This window comes from Rhinatrema bivittatum, chromosome 8, assembly GCF_901001135.1.
Source record: "Rhinatrema bivittatum chromosome 8, aRhiBiv1.1, whole genome shotgun sequence".
Classification (NCBI taxonomy): Eukaryota; Metazoa; Chordata; class Amphibia; order Gymnophiona; family Rhinatrematidae; genus Rhinatrema; species Rhinatrema bivittatum.
Window position 1 is genome coordinate 41,095,914 of NC_042622.1, and position 18,687 is coordinate 41,114,600.

The 18,687-nt window shown below is 47.9% G+C and overlaps 1 protein-coding gene across 1 annotated transcript in view; it reads right to left on the bottom strand.

The window, feature by feature from the left end:
• Positions 1 to 17,571, bottom strand: part of PCIF1 (PDX1 C-terminal inhibiting factor 1) — a 70,378-nt gene extending 52,807 nt beyond the window's left edge. Inside the window, exons 1-4 of the mRNA XM_029611729.1 lie at positions 17,440 to 17,571; positions 13,017 to 13,155; positions 11,529 to 11,653; positions 11,177 to 11,314 (exon numbers count right to left, since the gene is read on the bottom strand). Of these exons, the coding sequence (XP_029467589.1) occupies positions 11,177 to 11,314; positions 11,529 to 11,653; positions 13,017 to 13,140 (387 nt within the window). The 5' untranslated portion in view covers positions 13,141 to 13,155; positions 17,440 to 17,571. The remainder of the gene's footprint in view (positions 1 to 11,176; positions 11,315 to 11,528; positions 11,654 to 13,016; positions 13,156 to 17,439) is intronic.
• Between the last annotated feature and the right edge of the window lie 1,116 nt (positions 17,572 to 18,687).

Consider the following 18,687-nt stretch of genomic DNA (forward strand, 5'->3'; position numbering starts at 1 on the left):
TCCATGAGTAGCTTCACTCAGCTGATGTCAGTCCATGGCAGGAAAACACCACTGACTTCTGATGCTGCCACTTCCCGCAACAGACAGATGCTTCCAGTCATCTTGTGGCCGAATGCCGCTGGCGCTCCTGCTCCTGACTCTCTAGGCACATGTGTGTGCACTCCTGCTGCAGTTAAAGGGCCTGTGGCAAGAAAGCCCATGGCACACTCAGTCAACGTCATCACTGGCTGCCCTATAAAAGAGCTTTTCAGTCTTGCTTTCAGGTTCTTCGCAAGGTCTCTTGGTCTCTTGTCCTGGTCTGCTGTGGTTGTCAGATCCTGGTCTCCTGTGGTTTTGTCTGTCCTGGGTCCATCTTCGCTGGATTAAGTCTTCGGAATCCTCTTGTTTTAGAGTCTTATTCCAAGTTCCTTGTTCCTGAGTCCTGTTCCTGGTCTTCAGAGAGCTTGTTCCAGCCTGCCATCCATCCTGGTCTTCAGTATCCACCTAGTCCTTGTCTTCAGTCTTTGCCTAGCACCTCGTCCTTGTCTGGATCCCTGTCTTCAGTCTTTGCTTGGCTCTTCATCCTCAGTCATCATTTGGTTCCTTGTCATTGTTTGGACCTTGTCTTCAGTCTTCGTCTGGTTCCTCGTCTTTACCCGGACCTCCTGTTTTCAGCCTGCTATGGTCTTCAGCCTTGATTCTGGTCCCGCATCTCCAGTTCGGTTCCACTTCAGTCTTTAGTTCCAGATTGATGCGGCTGCAATCTTGGTTCCAGTCTTCAGTGGACCACAGCCAGCCCCGGGTTGTGTCGGGTGCGTCGTGGCATGGCACAGGGGCTCATGCATACCTGTGGTCCAAAAAGGCCTTTCGGAGTGGCCAGAGAGCTACCCCCAGAGACAAGCCCTGGCTGCTGGTTCTCTGACATAGTCTTTGAAAAGTGGTTGATACTGCGGCTTTTTTCTCGATAGATCATCTGAAAGTGGACACTTGAACTCTAGGGAGTAACCATGCTGGTTCAATTCTGAGGACCCACTGATTCACTGTCAGGTGGGCCCACTTGTGATAAAACAGAGAAAGATGTCCGCATAACTCTGGCACCTGCAGGTGGGCCCCCAAGTCCTGACTGTGTTGACCTGGAGGTGGCAAATCCCGTAGAGCAGTCATTGCTATTCTTCCTAGGGTGAAAAGACTGGCAACGGGACAAGGTAAGTGACTTCTGACCCAAAAACCCCTGGGCATGCCAAAATCTACTGGAGTTTTGTGCATGGCCCCAGAAAGCAAAGGGCCTACCCTTATCTTCTGGCAGCCAGGGGATGTTTGTATCCCCCTCAAACGGATGCCATTTTGTGTAACCACTCTCCAAACAACAAATGGCAACTTAATCAAACTGAAAATATTGTATGCTGACCATTGGCACAACCAGAGAAGCCACCAGGCCGCGATAATATCTTAACTGTACCACTCCTAGAGTCATTCATAGAAACAGCTCCCAGTAAGAAGGAGCTTGCCGCTCAGAGACCTGGTGTGCCTAACAGATTACTATCAGAAGAAACATTCTCAAGGTGAGCAGCCACAAAAAGTAGGACCCGCTAAAAAACTCAAGACTAGATTAAGGTGCCAAAAAGGCAATGTTAGCTGTAAGGGAGGTCATAAATGCTTAACTCCCTTCAGAAACTTGGACACATCTGAATGGGAAGACAATGTTCCACCATTAATGCACCCCCCTAGAACAAGCAAGAGCTGCTACCTGCACCTTCAGAGTGTTAAGTGCCAAGCCTTTAAGTGAGTCTTCCTATAAAAATTCCAGTACCAGTGGAATTTCAAGCTCAAGAGAATGAGAACCTCGCTCCTCACACCAGCTCTCACTCTCCAAACTCTAATATAAGCTAGAGATGTATAAAATTTCCTGGCATGGAGCAAAGTGGAAACTCCTGCAGAAGAATAACCACGCTTCAGCAACTGAGCCCTCTCAAAGGCCAAACTGTAAGACAAACACCGATCCTATCGTCGTGCAGTATGGGGCCCTGATTCACTGGATCCTTCCTGAGTGGCAGTCTGAGAGTATTGTCCACCAGTAGTCTCTGATGATTGGCATACCATGGCAGAAGTACAGTTTCTAATTTGCAATCTTCCAAATGAACCTGTTTATACTTGGCCACAGCAGGAAGGCATACAACATCCCGCTCCATGGCCAGAACTGAACGAGAGCATTGATATCTAATACTGTTGGATCCCTTCTGCGAATGAAGAACCATGGTACCTGCGCATTGCCAGAAGTCGTCACCAATCCAGATACAGGTGACCCTAGCGTGCCACTATGAGTTGAAAGGCTTTGTTTGCCAACTCCCACTCTCCTGGGTCCAAGTCCTGCCTTCCAAGGAAGTCGGCCTATATATTGCCCTTCCCAGCAATATTGGAGACAGATATGTCCTGGAGATGTTGTTTTTCTCACACCATGAGCACATCTACCTCCACCGACACACCTGTTGGCTAATGGTTCCACTTCGATGCTTGATATTGGCCATAGACATGTCATTTTCTGACATTATCCTTATCACGTGAGCTTCCAGCTGCTCGGCATGCTTCAAACCAAGTGATGGTCCACTGCCGCTCCTCGGCACTCCAGTGACTTTGCACCACCGAGCCCCCCACTCCATAAGGTTTGCATCTGTTATGAGCATTAACCAGTCCGGTCTCTCCAAGGAAACCTCCTTCCTGAGATGATCTGCTTGTAACCACCACTGCAACTGCACGCTCACCTCCAATGGCAAGTGGAGTCACACTGTGTACTCCTGTGACTGTGGATTCCACCGGGAGAGCAAGGAGTGCTGAAGGGGTCTCATGTACACCCTCACCTTGGGAACAACATCCAACATGGCATCCATCAACCGCAGGTCTTGCAGATAAGACCACTCCACCAGGTGAATAGTTCTTTTCAGGTCCTGAACCTGAGTCATTAACATCTGAAAAAAACAATCTGGCAGAAATACCCTGCCCTGCTCCATAATGAGTTGCACGCCAAGATCTTCTAGTATCTAAGATGGCTGTAAACCACTCTTGGCCAAGTTTACCACCCAGCCTAGTTCCTGAAGCAAGGAGATCACCTTGAGAGAAGTCAAGCGGCTTTCTTCTGCCCCAAATCAACCAGTTGTCCAATTATGGATGGAATAGAATACCCTTCCACCACCCTGACCTTGGAGAAGGTCCTGGGCACAGCAACCAGCCCAAAGGGCAGGGCCTGAAATTGATAATAATGTCCCAGAACGACAAAGCACAGGAAACGCTGATGTTCCTAGAGAATGGGAATATGTAGATATGCCTCTGTCAGGTCAACAGATGAGAGAAATTCCCCTGTTTGTACTGCCATTATTACGGAACATAGAGGTTCCAATTGGGAATGAGTTATACACAAGGAAGGAACAATACGTAACAACACGCCCTCCTCCGAACAGCATAGGAAAGGGTCCCTACACAACAACGCTTGAAGCTCTGAAATACTCCTACCTGAACAAATGGCCACCAAGAATACGGATTTCAAGGTTAGATCCTTTAAGGAAGCCCTTCTAATCGGTTCAAAAGGAGGACAACCCAGAACCTGAAGGACCAGATTAAGGGCAAATCTTCTGGACTGCCAAGCCACTAGACAAAAGCAATCTGCCTGATCTGAAAAGTTGGGCCCCTTCCACAACAACCCATGCAGATGGGCCAATCTCATGGGACCGTCCACCATGAGACGAATCAGATCTGCAAACCTCGGCCAGTGCAGCCACTCTGGAGCCACCAGAATCACCCGGCCTAGACAATGTTCGACATGATGCAACATTCGACCTATGAGAGGCCACAGGGGAAACACATATAGTAGCAGTTCCGGTGGCCACGGTTGGATGAGGGTGTCAATACACTCCGAGCTGACTTCTCTCCAGCGACTGAAGAACCGAATCATTTTCATGTTTCCTGGAACTGTCATGAGGTCCAACTCTGACCTGCCCAAGGGCAAAGGCCTCTGCCGACAACTCCTACTCCCCCAGATGCAGACTTTGCCTGCTGAATTAGTCTGCCTGCACGTGGTCCACTCCAGCCATGTGTGACACCGCCAGTCCTGCTACATGGTTCTCTGCCCAACCAAACAGCTCCTGCGCTACCACATGACTCTTTACCCCTCCCTGCTCATGCTTGAATAAGAGGGAGAAATGCGAGACAGGCTTTGCAGACTGCTCTGGTATCCAATCGATTGATTGACCAGGATGCCTCTTCTGGTGACCACTGTCCTTGAGAAGTTTTCCTTTGACAAACTGTCCCCCAACCCTTGAAGCTGGTGACCGTGGTCACCACCACCCAGTCGAATACCTCCAGGTCCATCCCTTTCTCCAAATTGTGACGAGGCAGCCATCTAGAGAGACTGGACCTGGTGTGCCCCTGAAGCGGTAAAGGAAACTGAAATTCTTCCGAAAGGGGGTTCCAACAGGATAACAGGGCTCTCTCAAGGGGTCACATGTGAGCAAAGGCCCATGAAAGTAACTTCAGCGTAGATGCCATAGAACCCAGGACCTGCAAATAGTCCCAGACTTTGGGAACCGAAAGTCAAGAAGTCTGAGCACCTAAGTCTTCAACTTGTTCATCCTCTCCAAGTCAGAAACAATTTCCCGACTCAGTATCAAACCAAGCTCCCAGATACTCCGACTGGGACTGTTCCAAGTGACTCTTCTCCAGATTTGTCACCCAGTCCAATGACCGCAGCAGCTGCATGACCCAAAGTGAATGATAACACTCCAACTCCGACTTCGCTCTCATGAGCCAATTGTCCAGGTATGAGTGCACCAGGATGCCTTCCCTCCTGAGTGCCACCACCACTACTACCATCACCTTCATGAACAGCCGCAGCGCTGTTGCCAACTAAAGGGAAGAGCCCGAAATTGGAAATGCTCCCTTAATACCATGAATCTTAGAAATCTTTGGTGATTGGCTCTTATGGGAATGTGGAGATAGGCCTCTGTCAAATCCAATGACACCAGAAACTCTCCCTTGCATATAGCCGCTATCACCGTCTGCAGCGTTTCCATCTGAAAGTGTGGCACCCGGAAAGCTGCACTGACTTTCTGAAGATTGAGTTTGAGCCGATCTTCCCTGTCCCTGCTCCTGAGGGGGGAATGGGAACAATCACGTGCAGGCACTCCAACCACTGTAAGGTATCCTGTACTGCCTCCTGCTTGGACAGGGAGACGCAACGGGAGACCACAAAAGCTTCCCTGAGCGGGCAAAAAAATTCTAAAGGTGTAGTCATCTCTTACCACTTCCAGAACCCATTGGTCTGATGTGATCCTGGTCCATTCCTCGTAAAATAGGGACAGTCTCCCTCTGACAGCCTCCAGAGAGGAGTGGACCAGCTTGCCTTCATTGGCCAACCTTACCTCTGCCGGCCCCCTGACCGGTACAGTCATGGTGAGGCCTATGCTGCCCTCGAAAGGACTGTTGCCTGTCTGACCTCTGCTTCTGAGCTGCAGGCAAAGAACTTCTGCTTCAACAAAACTTCCTTGGGTATCGAAAACGAGCATGCAGCGGAAAAGTCTACCTGGTGGTCTTCTTATGTTCGGGTAATTTATTTCCCTTCGAATCCCCCAACTGCTTCATCAGCTATTCTATATCTTCTCCGAACAACAGCTTTCCTTTGAAAGGGATGTTACACAGCTGTGCTTTAGACCACATACCCGGTGACTAATTCCACAACCACAGAAGCCTCTGCGCTGCAACCACGGAGACCATATTTCTGGTGGAAGTCGAAACCATGTCGTACAGGGCATCTGCCAACCGGACCTCCATGTACCAGATCGAGGTTAGCCGCCTCATCCAACGTATCCTCATCATCACCCCCCTCCCGACTGCTTGTTTGCCCTAGGCGTTTTAGCCACCCGGATCTTTTGGGGGAGAGAGCACTTAGATCATGCCTCCTTCTTAACCAAATAGGCCTTATAGAGGAGCATGACAAATTCTTTGAAGAATTATTCTGAATCAGTAGACTGCAGATCCTGATCCACATCTTCCTGGACCTGCACACCTTCCCTGTCACCAACAGGATCCTGATCCACAGGAAAGAGCGGGGGAGGAGAGTCCCGAGGCTCCCTTGCAGAAGCCTGGCTCCTTACACATGGTACTAAGTTAGACGCCATCTCCTCCAACCACCCCCCCCCCCCCCCCCAGAATCTCCTGCACCGGCCCAACCGACCTCGTGGCCCGACTGCCTGTGGAGAGTCACGCAGAGGTCCCAACTGGAATCGGATGGCCCTGAACAAGGTAAGCCGAAACAATAGCTTCCTTTAGCCAGCGTGCGACAGTGGCCCTTGAAGCTTTATGATCCCTCCTGGGTCCACTCCACAGAACAAACAGATGGTCCGAAAGATGGAAACTGTTCATGACCTCCAAGTAACGCCACAACACCCTCTTTATGTCCAATTTCCTTAAATTCCTAGACTCTGGAGTAGAAGAATCCATACCTGCGAAAGAAGGGAGCTCCACTGACTGATTCAAATGAAAGGAGGACACCACTTTCGGGAGAAAGGAGGGAAATGTTCTTAAGGAGACTCCTGCTTCAGAAATCCGTAAGAAGGGCTCCCTGCAAGATAAGGCCTGAAGCTCAGAAACACGCCTTGCTGAGGAGATAGCCACAAGAAAAACGACCTTCAATGTCAGATCCTTCAGGGTCGCTCGTTTCAATGGCTCAAAAGGAGCATTACAAAGGGTGCGGAGAACCAGATTGAGCTTCCACGAAGGACAGGGGTTCCGGACAGGAGGACGCAAATGCTTAGCCCTTCTCAGAAAACGAGCCACATCCGGATGAGATGCTAGCACAACCCCCTGTACCTTTCCATGAAAATAACCAAGGGCCGCCACCTGAACTCGTAGGGAATTAAACACCAGCCCCATGGCTAATCCAGCCTGTAAAAAATCCAGAACATCCAGAATTGAAGCCCTGGACAGCTGTACTTCGTGGTCTAGACACCAGGAGTCAAACACTCCCCAAACTTTAAATGTACGCCATGGAGGTAGAAGTTTTATGGGAATGTAATCGCTGCCTTTCAAAAGCCATGCTGCTAGACAAAAGCGATCTACCTCTCTGAAACAAATGGGGCCTTGTTGCAGGAGATTCGGAGACGGCCGAAATCTCAGCGGACCGTCCACTGCTAGATTCAGAAGGTCGGCAAACCATGGATGCCTCAGCCACTCCAGAGCCACTAATATCACCTTGCCCGGATGAGCTTCAATGCGGTGCAGAACGTTTCCGACCAATGGCCAAGGTAGAAAGACATACATCAGAACGTCCTTTGGCCAAGGAAGGACTAGAGCATCTACCCCCTCTGCTCCTGGTTCCCGTCGCCAATTGAAAAATCGAGGAGCCTTGGCATTGCGGCACGTCGCCATGAGATCAATGGAAGGCATGGTCCAGCATGTGCACAGAAGACGAAAGGCCTCTTCGGAGAGTTCCCACTCCCCCGGGTCCAACTGGTGGTGGCTGAGAAAATCGGCTTGCACATTGTCCACCCCAGCAATGTGAGAGGCCGCAATCTTGCAAGGACTCCACCTGAATGAGAAGCTTGGACAATCTTTCCTCAGTAAGAAAAACCTTTCCCAAGATCGTGTCGAACCAAGCACCCAAAAACTCCAAGGACTGGGAGAGAACCAGGTGACTCTTGTCAGAGTTGACCACCCAACCCAACGAGCTCAACATCTGTAGCACCCTCTGCACCGCTCTTCTGCAAAGATGTCCTGACTTCGCTCGAATCAGCCAATCATCCAGGTAGGGGTGTACCAGAATCCCCTCCTTTCGCAGGGCCGCTGCCACAACCATCATCACCTTGGTGAAGACTCTGGGCGCCATCGCCAGACCGAACGGTAGAGTGCAAAATTGAAAATGATGCCCCAGGATCGCAAACCGCAACTATTTCTGATGATCCGGGCATATAGGAATGTGCAAGTAAGCTTCTGTCAGATCCAGAGATGCTAGAAATTCCCCTTTGTGTAAAGACGCTATCACCGAGCGAAGAGTTTCCATCCAAAAATGAGGCACCTTTAGAGTCCGATTCGCTCTCTTTAAGTCTAGGATGAGACGGAAGGTGCCCTCCTTCTTGGGCACCATGAAGTAGATGGAGTAGCGCCCTCGCCTGAGCTCTCCTGCGGGTACCGGAACTATGGTGCCTAAGTCCTGTAACCGCCACAGAGTGACTTGTACTGCCCGGCGTTTTTGGTGGTACCCGCATGGGGAAACCATGTACCGCTCGTGGATCGGCCAAGCAAAATCTAATACGTAACTGTATTCTATCATACTGAGCACCCACTGATCTGAGGTTAAGTTGGTCCACTCTTCTAAAAAAAGGGATAACCTCCCCCTTATTCTTGGGATAGAAAAGTGGACCGGCCTCGCTTCATTGTGCTGACTTGGGACCCCCATGAGATTCTGGGGCTCCATCTCTGGCAGGCCGGCACCCTCGAAAGGCCTGATTCCAAGAAGATTAGCGGCCGGGACCCTGTGGAAAGGACGAACCGGCGGACCATGAAGAGCGAAACCGGCGATTTCCCCAAAATCTCACCCGTTGAGGAAAGGATCCTCTCGTCCTAGGAAAGGATCCTCTCGTCCTGGGTCTATCCTTCGGCAACCTATGGACTTTATTCTCCCCCAGAGATTTTATCATATCCTCCAGGAACCCAGTTGAGCCTTAGACGAAACATCCGCAGCCCAGTGTCTAAGCCAGAAGACCCTGCGGGCGGACACAGCCAAGACCATAGTCCTGCCAGAAGTCCGTAACAGATCATAAAGTGTGTCAGCACTGTAAGCTACTGCCGCCTCCAGGGGCCCCGCTTGCACCGCCTGCGCAAAAAGGGATGCTGCTGCTTGCAAATCCTGCACCCAGCGGAGACTGGCTCATAGCGTGAAACTGCTACATATAGCAGCCTGGACCCCTAGGGCGGAAACCTCAAAAATCTTTAAGTTGCAACTCCAATTTGCGATCCTGCAAATCCTTCAGGGCAGTGGCTCCTGTTACTGGGATGGTGGTTTTCTTGGTCACTGCGGAGACAGCGGCATCCACCTTAAGGACCTTAAGGAGGTCCAGAGCTTCCTCCGGAAGCAGGAATAACTTGTCCATAGCCCGACTTACCTTTAAACCAAGGTCCGGAGCGTCCCACTCCTTAAACAAAAGATCCGTAACTGACATATGAAACGGAAAGGATCGAGCTGGACCCCTGAGCCCCACCATCACCGGAGCCATAGCCCCAAACCGTGAGACCTCTGGAGGAACCTCAATGCCCAGCTCCTCCAGAATGGCCGGGATAAGTAGACCTAGTTCATCCCTTCTGAACAGGTGGACCACTTTGGGATCATCTCCCTCCACTAGAGGCGCGCACACTGGCTTGGCCGGCTGGAGCTGGTAATCCTGATCCACATCTGGTCCCTTGCCAGGAGCTTGCGGAGGAGACTCCCCTTCATCCGCACCGTCCGAATCCGAACTGTTCACTGGAGCGGAAAGGGACCGGAGAGGGCGTTTGGCCTTGGGGGCTTCTATGCCACTTTGGACTTGGAACGCTTGTGGAGTGATGAGACTCCTGTCCCAGCCCCCAGCAACGCCGGGTCCTCATGGGGTACCTTAGTACCCTGGCTCTTTGCTGCTTTCTGTGCTTTGAAGGCTTTATGCCTTCAAATCACCTCAGCATTGTTTTTTCCTGTGTGCAGATCTTCAGAGGGTGAGTGAACCAGGCTCCCCGGTATCACCCTCAGCCGCAGGCAGTTACAGGGCTCCCAACCCTCTGCTCCAGAGCCTCTGTTACCAGGGGCGATGGTCCCACCAGGACCTAACAACCCCCTGGGAGGCTTAAAGAGATATCTTCTCTCTTTGTTTTGGTTTTTTTTTTTACTAAATCCTTGTCTTTTTAAGATTCCCAAAGGAACGAATACCAACAAACTAAAAATCTAAAACCAAGACCGAGAAATACTGACAGACTCTAGGTGGCACCTCAGAGGTATAGGACGGAGGCCTTTAAAACTTCTCTGTCTCCATCTGCTGGAGGGGAGGCAAAACCCAGGAGTCTGGACTGATCCGGGTACATACAGGGAATGGGTGTCACCTCAGTAGCTCAAGTGGTGCATCAAAATCTTCTATTTTCTCTTTTTTTACTACAAGCAACTCCCAGTAGGGAGATGCATGTCCAACATCTGCTGGAAACTGATGTCAGAGCAGGGCTATATGTCTGTGACATTAGCAAATCAGCTTTACTCCGTCACCATCTGCTGGTAGAGGTGCATAACCCACTTATGTGGCTTGGCCTGCCTAAGTGCAGAGGAAACTTCAATTCACCCTTGTGTCCTCTGTCCGAAGCTAAACAAGGGGCCACAAAAGAAAAAGGCAAGAGAGAAGACAAAGGATGAAGGAAAGGCAGAAATACAAAAAGGGCACACACACACACAAAAAAAAAAAAAAAAAATCAGACCTTAAGCAAAAAACTGCCTATTCAAACCAGGGAGAGGATACTAATCGTCTCCTCTGGCACCCCCCTCCCCAATCGCTAAACATAGCGGCCAGGATCTGCTCAACTGAGGGAGTGAGTGCTCAGCTGTCACATCAGGAGCCCAATCTCTTAAATGCATACAGCAAGGCCGAAGCCAAACATAGGAAAGCATGTCCACCATCTGCTGGAGAAAGAGAATACCGACAGGCTAGTGTCAGCATAGATCCATATAAGGAGCGATATCATCAAGCCTCTTGTTCTCTGCCTCCATCTGCTGGTAAGAGTGCATAACCCTTGTGTTATGGACTGACATGACTGAACTTAGAGCAAAGGTAATTATGGGGGTCAATTACTATATTTCTCTGGACAGAATCAACCATTCATTCCTTCATTTAAGGACCAGATTGTTTTCATTCATCATCCATTATAGAATGATTTAGCCAGGTATGTAACAGGGGAGAGAGATTATCTGCATTCTAGAGGAAAAAATGAAAGCAATGTTTTGGGTTTTTTTTACATAGGTTTATGGGTAGTGTCAGGTTTTATATATTTCTTCAATTTGATGTATGATTGTTTGTATAAGTGTTGGTTATAGTTTTGTTTTACTATTATCCGCAATGATCAATTTTGCAAAATATAAGATTGAATAAATAAAAATTAAATAAGTAAAATGATTCAACTCTATGATCTGAGTGGAAAGACCTACTTTGGGCTTCTTCACACTGTTTCCACTGGCTGGCAGCTCCTCAGACAGTCTCCTCTTCCTCTGTTTGGTATCCACGGGAGACTCAACTACTGCTCCTTCTGTGGCTATCGGAGCAGCATTCAACCCCAAAGGATCTGACTGAAGTAAGCAGAAAATTACAACTTTCATTTCTATGCCTCTTGAAGTGGCATTGTTTTTTTCCCTCTTTCACAGTGCATCATAGGAAATGTATCTGTATGGAATTGTTGAGGTCTTCTCTGTCATAAACTGAGCTGCGTCCTTAACACAATGCAGTCCTAAGAGAACCACAAATAGTCATAATCATGGTCCTGTATGGCAAAAAATTACTCACAATGACATCATGTTGTCCTAGGACTGGCATCTCCCAAAGAGACTGGTTTGTAAACCGGTTGAAATAATAGGGACGATTTTCTCGCTTACTCCAGCACTTCTCCCAACCTGCTTGGACCAGTTCATCTGCAACAAAACAGTGAAGCAGTCACATTAACCACACCCAAAAACAGATTTCCCAATGCCCTTTCATTAGAGCAAACATGTACCTAAATCAAATGTCAAATGCTGACCTAGAAATGGCCGAGCATACTGCAAGTGCAATGAAAGCCCATAAGGGAATGATGGGAATTATAAAACTAACTTAAATGGGCAGATGGGCAAACTAGATGGGCCATACTGTCTTTTTCTGCTGCCATCTTTCTATCGGGCCAATACAGTAAAATGCGCAGGAAAGCCAGCGCTCCAAGGGAAGCGCCCGCTCTCCCGACACGTGCCCAGGCCACTCTCCTGGGCGCGTGATTTTGTATTCAAATGAGAGCCCACGGTAGGGTCCCTAGCGCCTCCTTATTGGCAGAAGCGATGGCTGTCAGCGGGTTTGACAGCTGACACTTAATTTTACCGGCGTCGGTTGTCGACCCTGCTGACAGCCATGGGTTCGGAAAACGGATGCTGGCAAAATTGAGCATCCGTCTTCCAATCTGCGAGCTGATTTTTTATTTTTTACAATTTTTAATTTTTTTTTTATTTTTGGGGGCTCCAACTTAATATCACTATGATATTATTATGATGCATCCTCCGACTTAATATCACTATGATATTAAGTCAGAGGATGTACAAAAAAGCTGTTTTTTCTGCTTTTCTGTACACTTTCCCGGTGCTGGCTGAAATTAACGCCTGCCTTTGGGCAGGCGTTAATTTCTGAGAGTAAAATGTGCGGCTTGGCTGCACATTTTACTTTCTGTATGGTGCAGGAATATCTAATAGGCTCATCAACATGCATTTGCATGTTGCGGGCGCTATTAGTTTTTGGGGGGTTGGACACGTGTTTTCCTCGCGCTATTACCCCTTACTGTATAAGGGGTAATAATAGCATGTCGAAAACGCTCAGCCGAGCATACCGTTCTCTATTGGCCTGTCTGTTTCTACACAATCAACCTACCATAATCACAGATCCTGTCTCCCATTTGTACAAAACACAGAACACTGCATGCAAGCCATGAAAATTGGAAGTGCTCCAATTTACTAGAGAAAAATACTGCACAACACATCCCAATATTATGGATAACTCAATGGTACATTGTAGACATTTTCTCAGCACACTGCAAGAATGCTCTAAATCCAGAGACACCAACATCTCTCACACTTACTTCAAGCACAGAGTGCAGAGGCTCCATGCCCCACATAAGTTTATCCTCCTCAAAGTATAGAAATGCTACAACAGTACAGTTTGCCACCTAATTGCAACTTCCACCAAGCTTACTGCATAATAGCCTCTCACTCTCTCTCCAGTTTGACTCTACTAGATATAGCTATTAGCCTCCATTACCTGGTAAGTCCTGCACCAGGCGAGCAGGTTTTGGCGAGGTTGGCTGGCTCTGGCTGGAGGTGCCAGGGGAATGAATGATCAAGGGGGTTTCTTCCCTTGGGCTGCCATGATTCTCATTGGCCATCACTGCACATCAGACCTAAGTTAAAAACACAAACCACAAGTCGGAAATGAGAAAAGTGTATGGGCATTTCTATCCTCTTCCCACTGGATCCCCTTGAAATTCAATGCATGTCACCTAAAAAAGGTTTACTCTGGAACTTAATTACAGAATACAATGTAGATAAATGTGTCACTGGTTTGACCTGTATTAATTAATCGAACTGTACACTATTCATGAATTCTGAAACTTCAGACTGACCAAAACCAGCTATTAATGAGGACTGAATCTGGTACAAGGGATCTCACCTGCACAGAGGGTGACCCAGTTAGGAAAGGATATGAATTTATGTAGATACTATGAACTAATGGAGCAGTATACCATCTAAACACTTAGAAGAATATAATTCTTGCAGGTAGCCCTGAACAAAATATAAAGCTTATCAACACATTCAAAAACCTTAAAAGCTGCTGTCTTATATATAATAAAAGCATGTAGCCAGTGTCTGTCTATCTGTAACAGAGTAGGAAATTCCCTGTTGTAGGAAATGAGTGTGCATCAAAACAACAATTGTCATGGTAATTTTTGAATGGCCACAAGTCTTAGCTGGGTGGCAGCAGGAGGCAGGACTGGCATGAAGGAAGGTCTTCAGCTGAAGGGGGAGATGAGAGGGTGGCTTGGTCATCTGGTGGGCAGAAAGGATGGTGAAGCTGGGGGAGGAAGGAGCAAGATGGCAGAAAGATGTAGTCTTACTTCCTCCTACCATCCAGGTCAGACTCACTGTTTAAACTGCACAGGACACCACACATTCCCTCAGGGGCTCCAAGCGCTCAAACTATGAGTCTGACCATATGGTAGGAGGAGGCAGACAACCCATAAAACACCTCTTGCCAGTTAAAAGGAACATGCAGGGAAGAGATGGTGAGAAGGCATCATCTGTGTACTACACTATGAAATATTTGAACTGTCATAACCTGTCACTTTTGATGGACATTCTGCTAGTTAATTTTGATGTTGGCATCTGTTCATCTGTCACAGGAGCTGTCCAAACTATAGTGCTGAACAACAGTGAAATGTACTTTAATAAGTTTAATATGTTATTGGTCTTTCTTGATATTTAACTAAAATTGGTATTATTATTATAAAGATGTTATTCATTTTCCGACTGGTGTACTGTATTTAACATTTATCTCTGAAGATCTATGAAATCACAGTTCGCAGGAAACTGGGCTTGAATTAACTGGCCTACAATATAAGGTTCTAAATTTACTGCAAAATAGTCAAAAATCACTTCATTATGAATATTTGCCTAAGAAACAACACAGCTCAATTTCAAGATAATATATAATTAACTTAAAAAAAAAAAGTGCAATATGAAAGAATACCACGAAAGTCAAAACCACCACAAGAGAAGCAAGAGAAAGAGCAAATAGTGACTGCCACTACTTGCTCTTTCGCTCCAATGTAAAAAACTCCACCCTTCCATACTGAAGGTCTTCCCGAAGCTAAAATACATATTCCAGCCTTAGACAACCCCCCCCCCCAGATGAAGAAAGACTTAGCCCTCATAAATCAAATTAAAGCATTCCTGTTCCTTTATATCCCATGTCCAGTCACTTCTTCTGAGAAGTATATTCTCACAGTCATAAGATTAAAAATAAATAAACAATGTCAGATACCCCATGGACAGAACAAGCCTTTAGTTAAAGTGGGTAGCCTTGGGAGTAACAGGAAATATTCTTCACAGAAAGGGTGGCGGATGCATGAACAGCCTCCCAGTGGAAGTGGCAGAAGGAAAAACAATCACAGAATTCAGAAAGCATGGGATCAGCACAGAGTGCCTAAACTGCAAGGAAGTGAAGAGAAAGCAAGAGATCAAATGGGATCATTCTCTTTCTCCAAGCTCAATCTGTCCCTCTATCCTCTCTCTTCCTTCTCCCCAGCCCAGAGCTCTCTTTGCTTCTTCCTTCTTTCTTGTCACATTTCTGTTTACATGCTTCCCCTCTTCAGCTATCCCTTTTCCCCCTCCTTCCTCCCTCTCTCCCATCATTACTTCTCTCCTGCAGCTGCCTACCAGTTTTGTACACTCAGATGAATAAATTTGAGCTGTTAAACACCCCTACCCTTGAACAGCCAGTACCAGCAAAACAAGCAGCGCAGGGAAAAAGCTACAGGAGAAACCCAAAAGGTGGATCATCAATAGTGATGGGAAAGAGCAGGTAAGCAAGAGCATGACCAAAAGAGGGGGAGAGAGAGAGGAGGCAACAGCATGGGTGGGAGGAAAGAAAGCAGGGAGATACAAAGTGGCAGCACATTGGAAATGAAGAGGAGAGAGAGCAGAAGCAACCAGGGGGTAGAGAGAATAGACAGAACAGTGCCATCACTATCCACCTTGACTCCACATCCATCCACCCTACCACTCCACCCTCTCTCCAAGGAATGCTAAACTCTCTCCTTCTGTTTCCTGTAGCAACAATTTTTCCTCCTCCCAATCTTGTGCTCGCATTCACTCTCTCTTCTCCTTTCCCCAGTTTCTGCCCTCATCTGCATCCCCTTCTCCTCCTCCACTTCCATTTCCCTTCACTTAGTGCCTCCAAAAGTAAGTGGAGAGGTGGTGAAGATGGCAGAGTGAGGAGAAAGGCAAAAGGAAACGGAAGAAAAATGACAACAACAGAAATGGGGAAAGAAAGCATGATGGCATGGAGAGGGGAGAGGAGAGAGTGGTGGTACCAAGGAAAGGGAAAACGAGAGAGCAAGAAGATGCAGAAAATAACAGTAGCCTTATAGGGTGGGGGAAGTGAAAAGTTGTACAGTAGGAAAAAGAGGAAAGATAGCAGTAGTGGTAGATAGAGAACTAGGCAGGCCAGGGAGATGGGAAGAATGAGTCACATCACCGAAGAGAAGATGGAAAAAGAATAATGAAATAGGGGGAAAGGAAAGTGGAGAGGGTAACTGTACAGGGGGAGGAAGGGGAGAAAAGGGAAGCAGTTAACATCACTGGAGAGTGGGAGGAGAACATAGAAACACAGAATATGATGGCAGGGGACAGTAAGGTCCATATAATCTGCTTCCTTTTGCAATACCATAGTCTAGACTATAGAGTACAGTTGATCTTTGGTTTTCCTTGCAGTATGGGGGAAGGCAGAGCAGCAGCACTTTGTATGGAAGAGAAGTAACAGTATCGTGAGAGGCAGGAGAGCTACAGTAACAGTGGGGAGGGAGGTCGAGGGAGCAGCAACAAGAGAGTAGGTGGAGAACGAGCAATGATATTTAGTGTGAGAAGAGGGAGACAGAAGGTGATGATATGAGGACACGAAGAGATAGCAAAGGAGAAGGAGAAAACCAAACATCACTAGGATGGGGGTGGTGAGTGAAGGACGCCTCAGCACGGGGACGTCGTATAAGAAAATGGCAGGGAACAAGGCGCAGGAAAATAGCAGCACTAGGTGGATTGAATAGACAATGTGACAAGGCACTGAGACAGCAGAGCACATCTGACATGCGCTCCCGCTCAAGGGTCTACATATATAAAAGGATTTTCCTTATTTTATGCTTCTAAGGAATCTAGAAATACAATGAAATATATTTCTCTGGCACCAAATAAAATCGGAATAACAAAACATTTTATTTGGTGGAGGAATCTCCGGGCTGTCACAAAGTCCCTTTCCCCAAACCATGGGCCTCCTTTCCCTGTTATCTCAGATCCAGACAAGCGCTGGGACTGACTGAGTGACACGCGCGCGCGTCCCCGGCGGAACCAGTGCGCAGAAGCAAACCCGCTCCCGCCCTCCCCCTCCCTCCCCCCAGCTGGCGCGCACCCGCCCGCCCGCAGGCTGGGAGAGCGAACAAAAGGCAGGGCGAAGGCAGCAGAAGGCGAGTGGGAGCCGAGACGGAGAGACGCAGTCTGAGTCGCTCCGGTTCGCTAACCCACACCAGAAGGGGGCACCCGCCTGAATCCTTTTTGTTTTCACCCGAGGCGAGCAGCAGTTCAGGGACCCTCGCTTTAATTATTTCTTTTGTTAATTTCTTTATTTTGAGGGCGGTGAAAGGGTTATTTTTGGTACGTCGGTACAGGCTAGGGGAACGGCTAGCATGCGCGCGCCGACTGCGCGTGCTCGCCTACCCGCCAGCCTGCACATCAGCTCAACCAAGAGGGGCTACAAGATGGCGCGCGCAGTCCCACTACGGACACGGCGATTTTTCGACAGATTTCTGGATTGAAACTGGGTCAGGTTCCACCTTCGACAGATGATTCAGGCTCTTGACGTCTTCCGGCATAGGGCGGTGACCTCGGCGAGCCTCGGGGTGGCATAAATCTCTTACCTGGGACTAGATTTGTGGGGAAACGGTAATAGGTTCCACTCTGCTTACTGCTTTCCCGCCTCCGCCTCTCCCTCCCCACCGCCGCCGCCATCTTGTATTCCGGACCCGGCCCTACCTAATGCGCATGTGTGAAGCTTGCGCTGTAGGCGGTGTCAGTGACCACCTAGAGACGCCATATTAGATGCGGCTTTATTTCCCTGCTACAAAAAGGAAAAGTCTGCGAAACATTGAGTTATTCGAGAGGATACCAGACCCTTCCTCCCTCCACCCCTGGAGAGAACTACAGCTAATCAATTTCGCTGGAGTGGGGAGATCTATCCAATAATGAGGAGAAAATGACTTTTGGTACCTTATAATAAAAAATAGAATGAATGAAATGAGTGTAAATAGCCAGTGTAAACAGAACTTGTATATTAACTTTGGTTAAGAAGATTAGGAGTTACGCTGTAGTCTATTATTGGAGGGTTAATAGTCACCGATCTTCCCAAGAGCTTTTGCTGTTCTATGAGTATTGGGAGAGTTGATCCTGTGCTTATCCCCGAAAAGACCCTGCCCCACTTTTGCTGCTACTACCAGAGAAGGAATGAATTAAGGATACCGGGGGGGGGACCTCCCTGCTTCCACTAACCTTAATCTGACCTGTATGTGTCCCTCTCAAAATTTAGGGCCTAGGTGATTATTTTATATGCCACTCTTTTTTTAAGCCATCACTGTGTGGAGGAGGAGGGCAGTGGTGCACCCTCTTTTCTCTGCACTTAAGAGAACCAATACTAATAACTTAGTAGGATTGACAAACTTTTCTTTTTTGGTCTGCTGAGGCTGGTTTTATCATAAACTGGTGCCTGACTCCTCACTCTCTAATGACTTGAGTCTTTTTTTTCTTCACTGCTCCTCTTCCTCCCACATCCTGATTCTTGGTTCTCTCAACTCTTTCCCCACCATGCTGATCTCAGCTCCTTAGCCTCCTGCCAGTCATAAGGAAATATGTGGCACTTCATACCATATTAGCCTCCTCTGACTGTTAGCCACAGTCTTAACTCATTTTGCCACATAAATGAGACAGGTGGCACCTTATAGACGAACTAGTTTGAGGTATGAGCTTTTGAGGATAAAGTGTACTTTGTCAGATGCATGAAATGTAGTATAGAATTGAATACAATATAAGGGGATGCCCTCAAACTCATGTCTCAATAAACTGGTTGGTCTATAAGGTGCCACAGTCTTGCCATTTTTGTTTCACCAGACTAA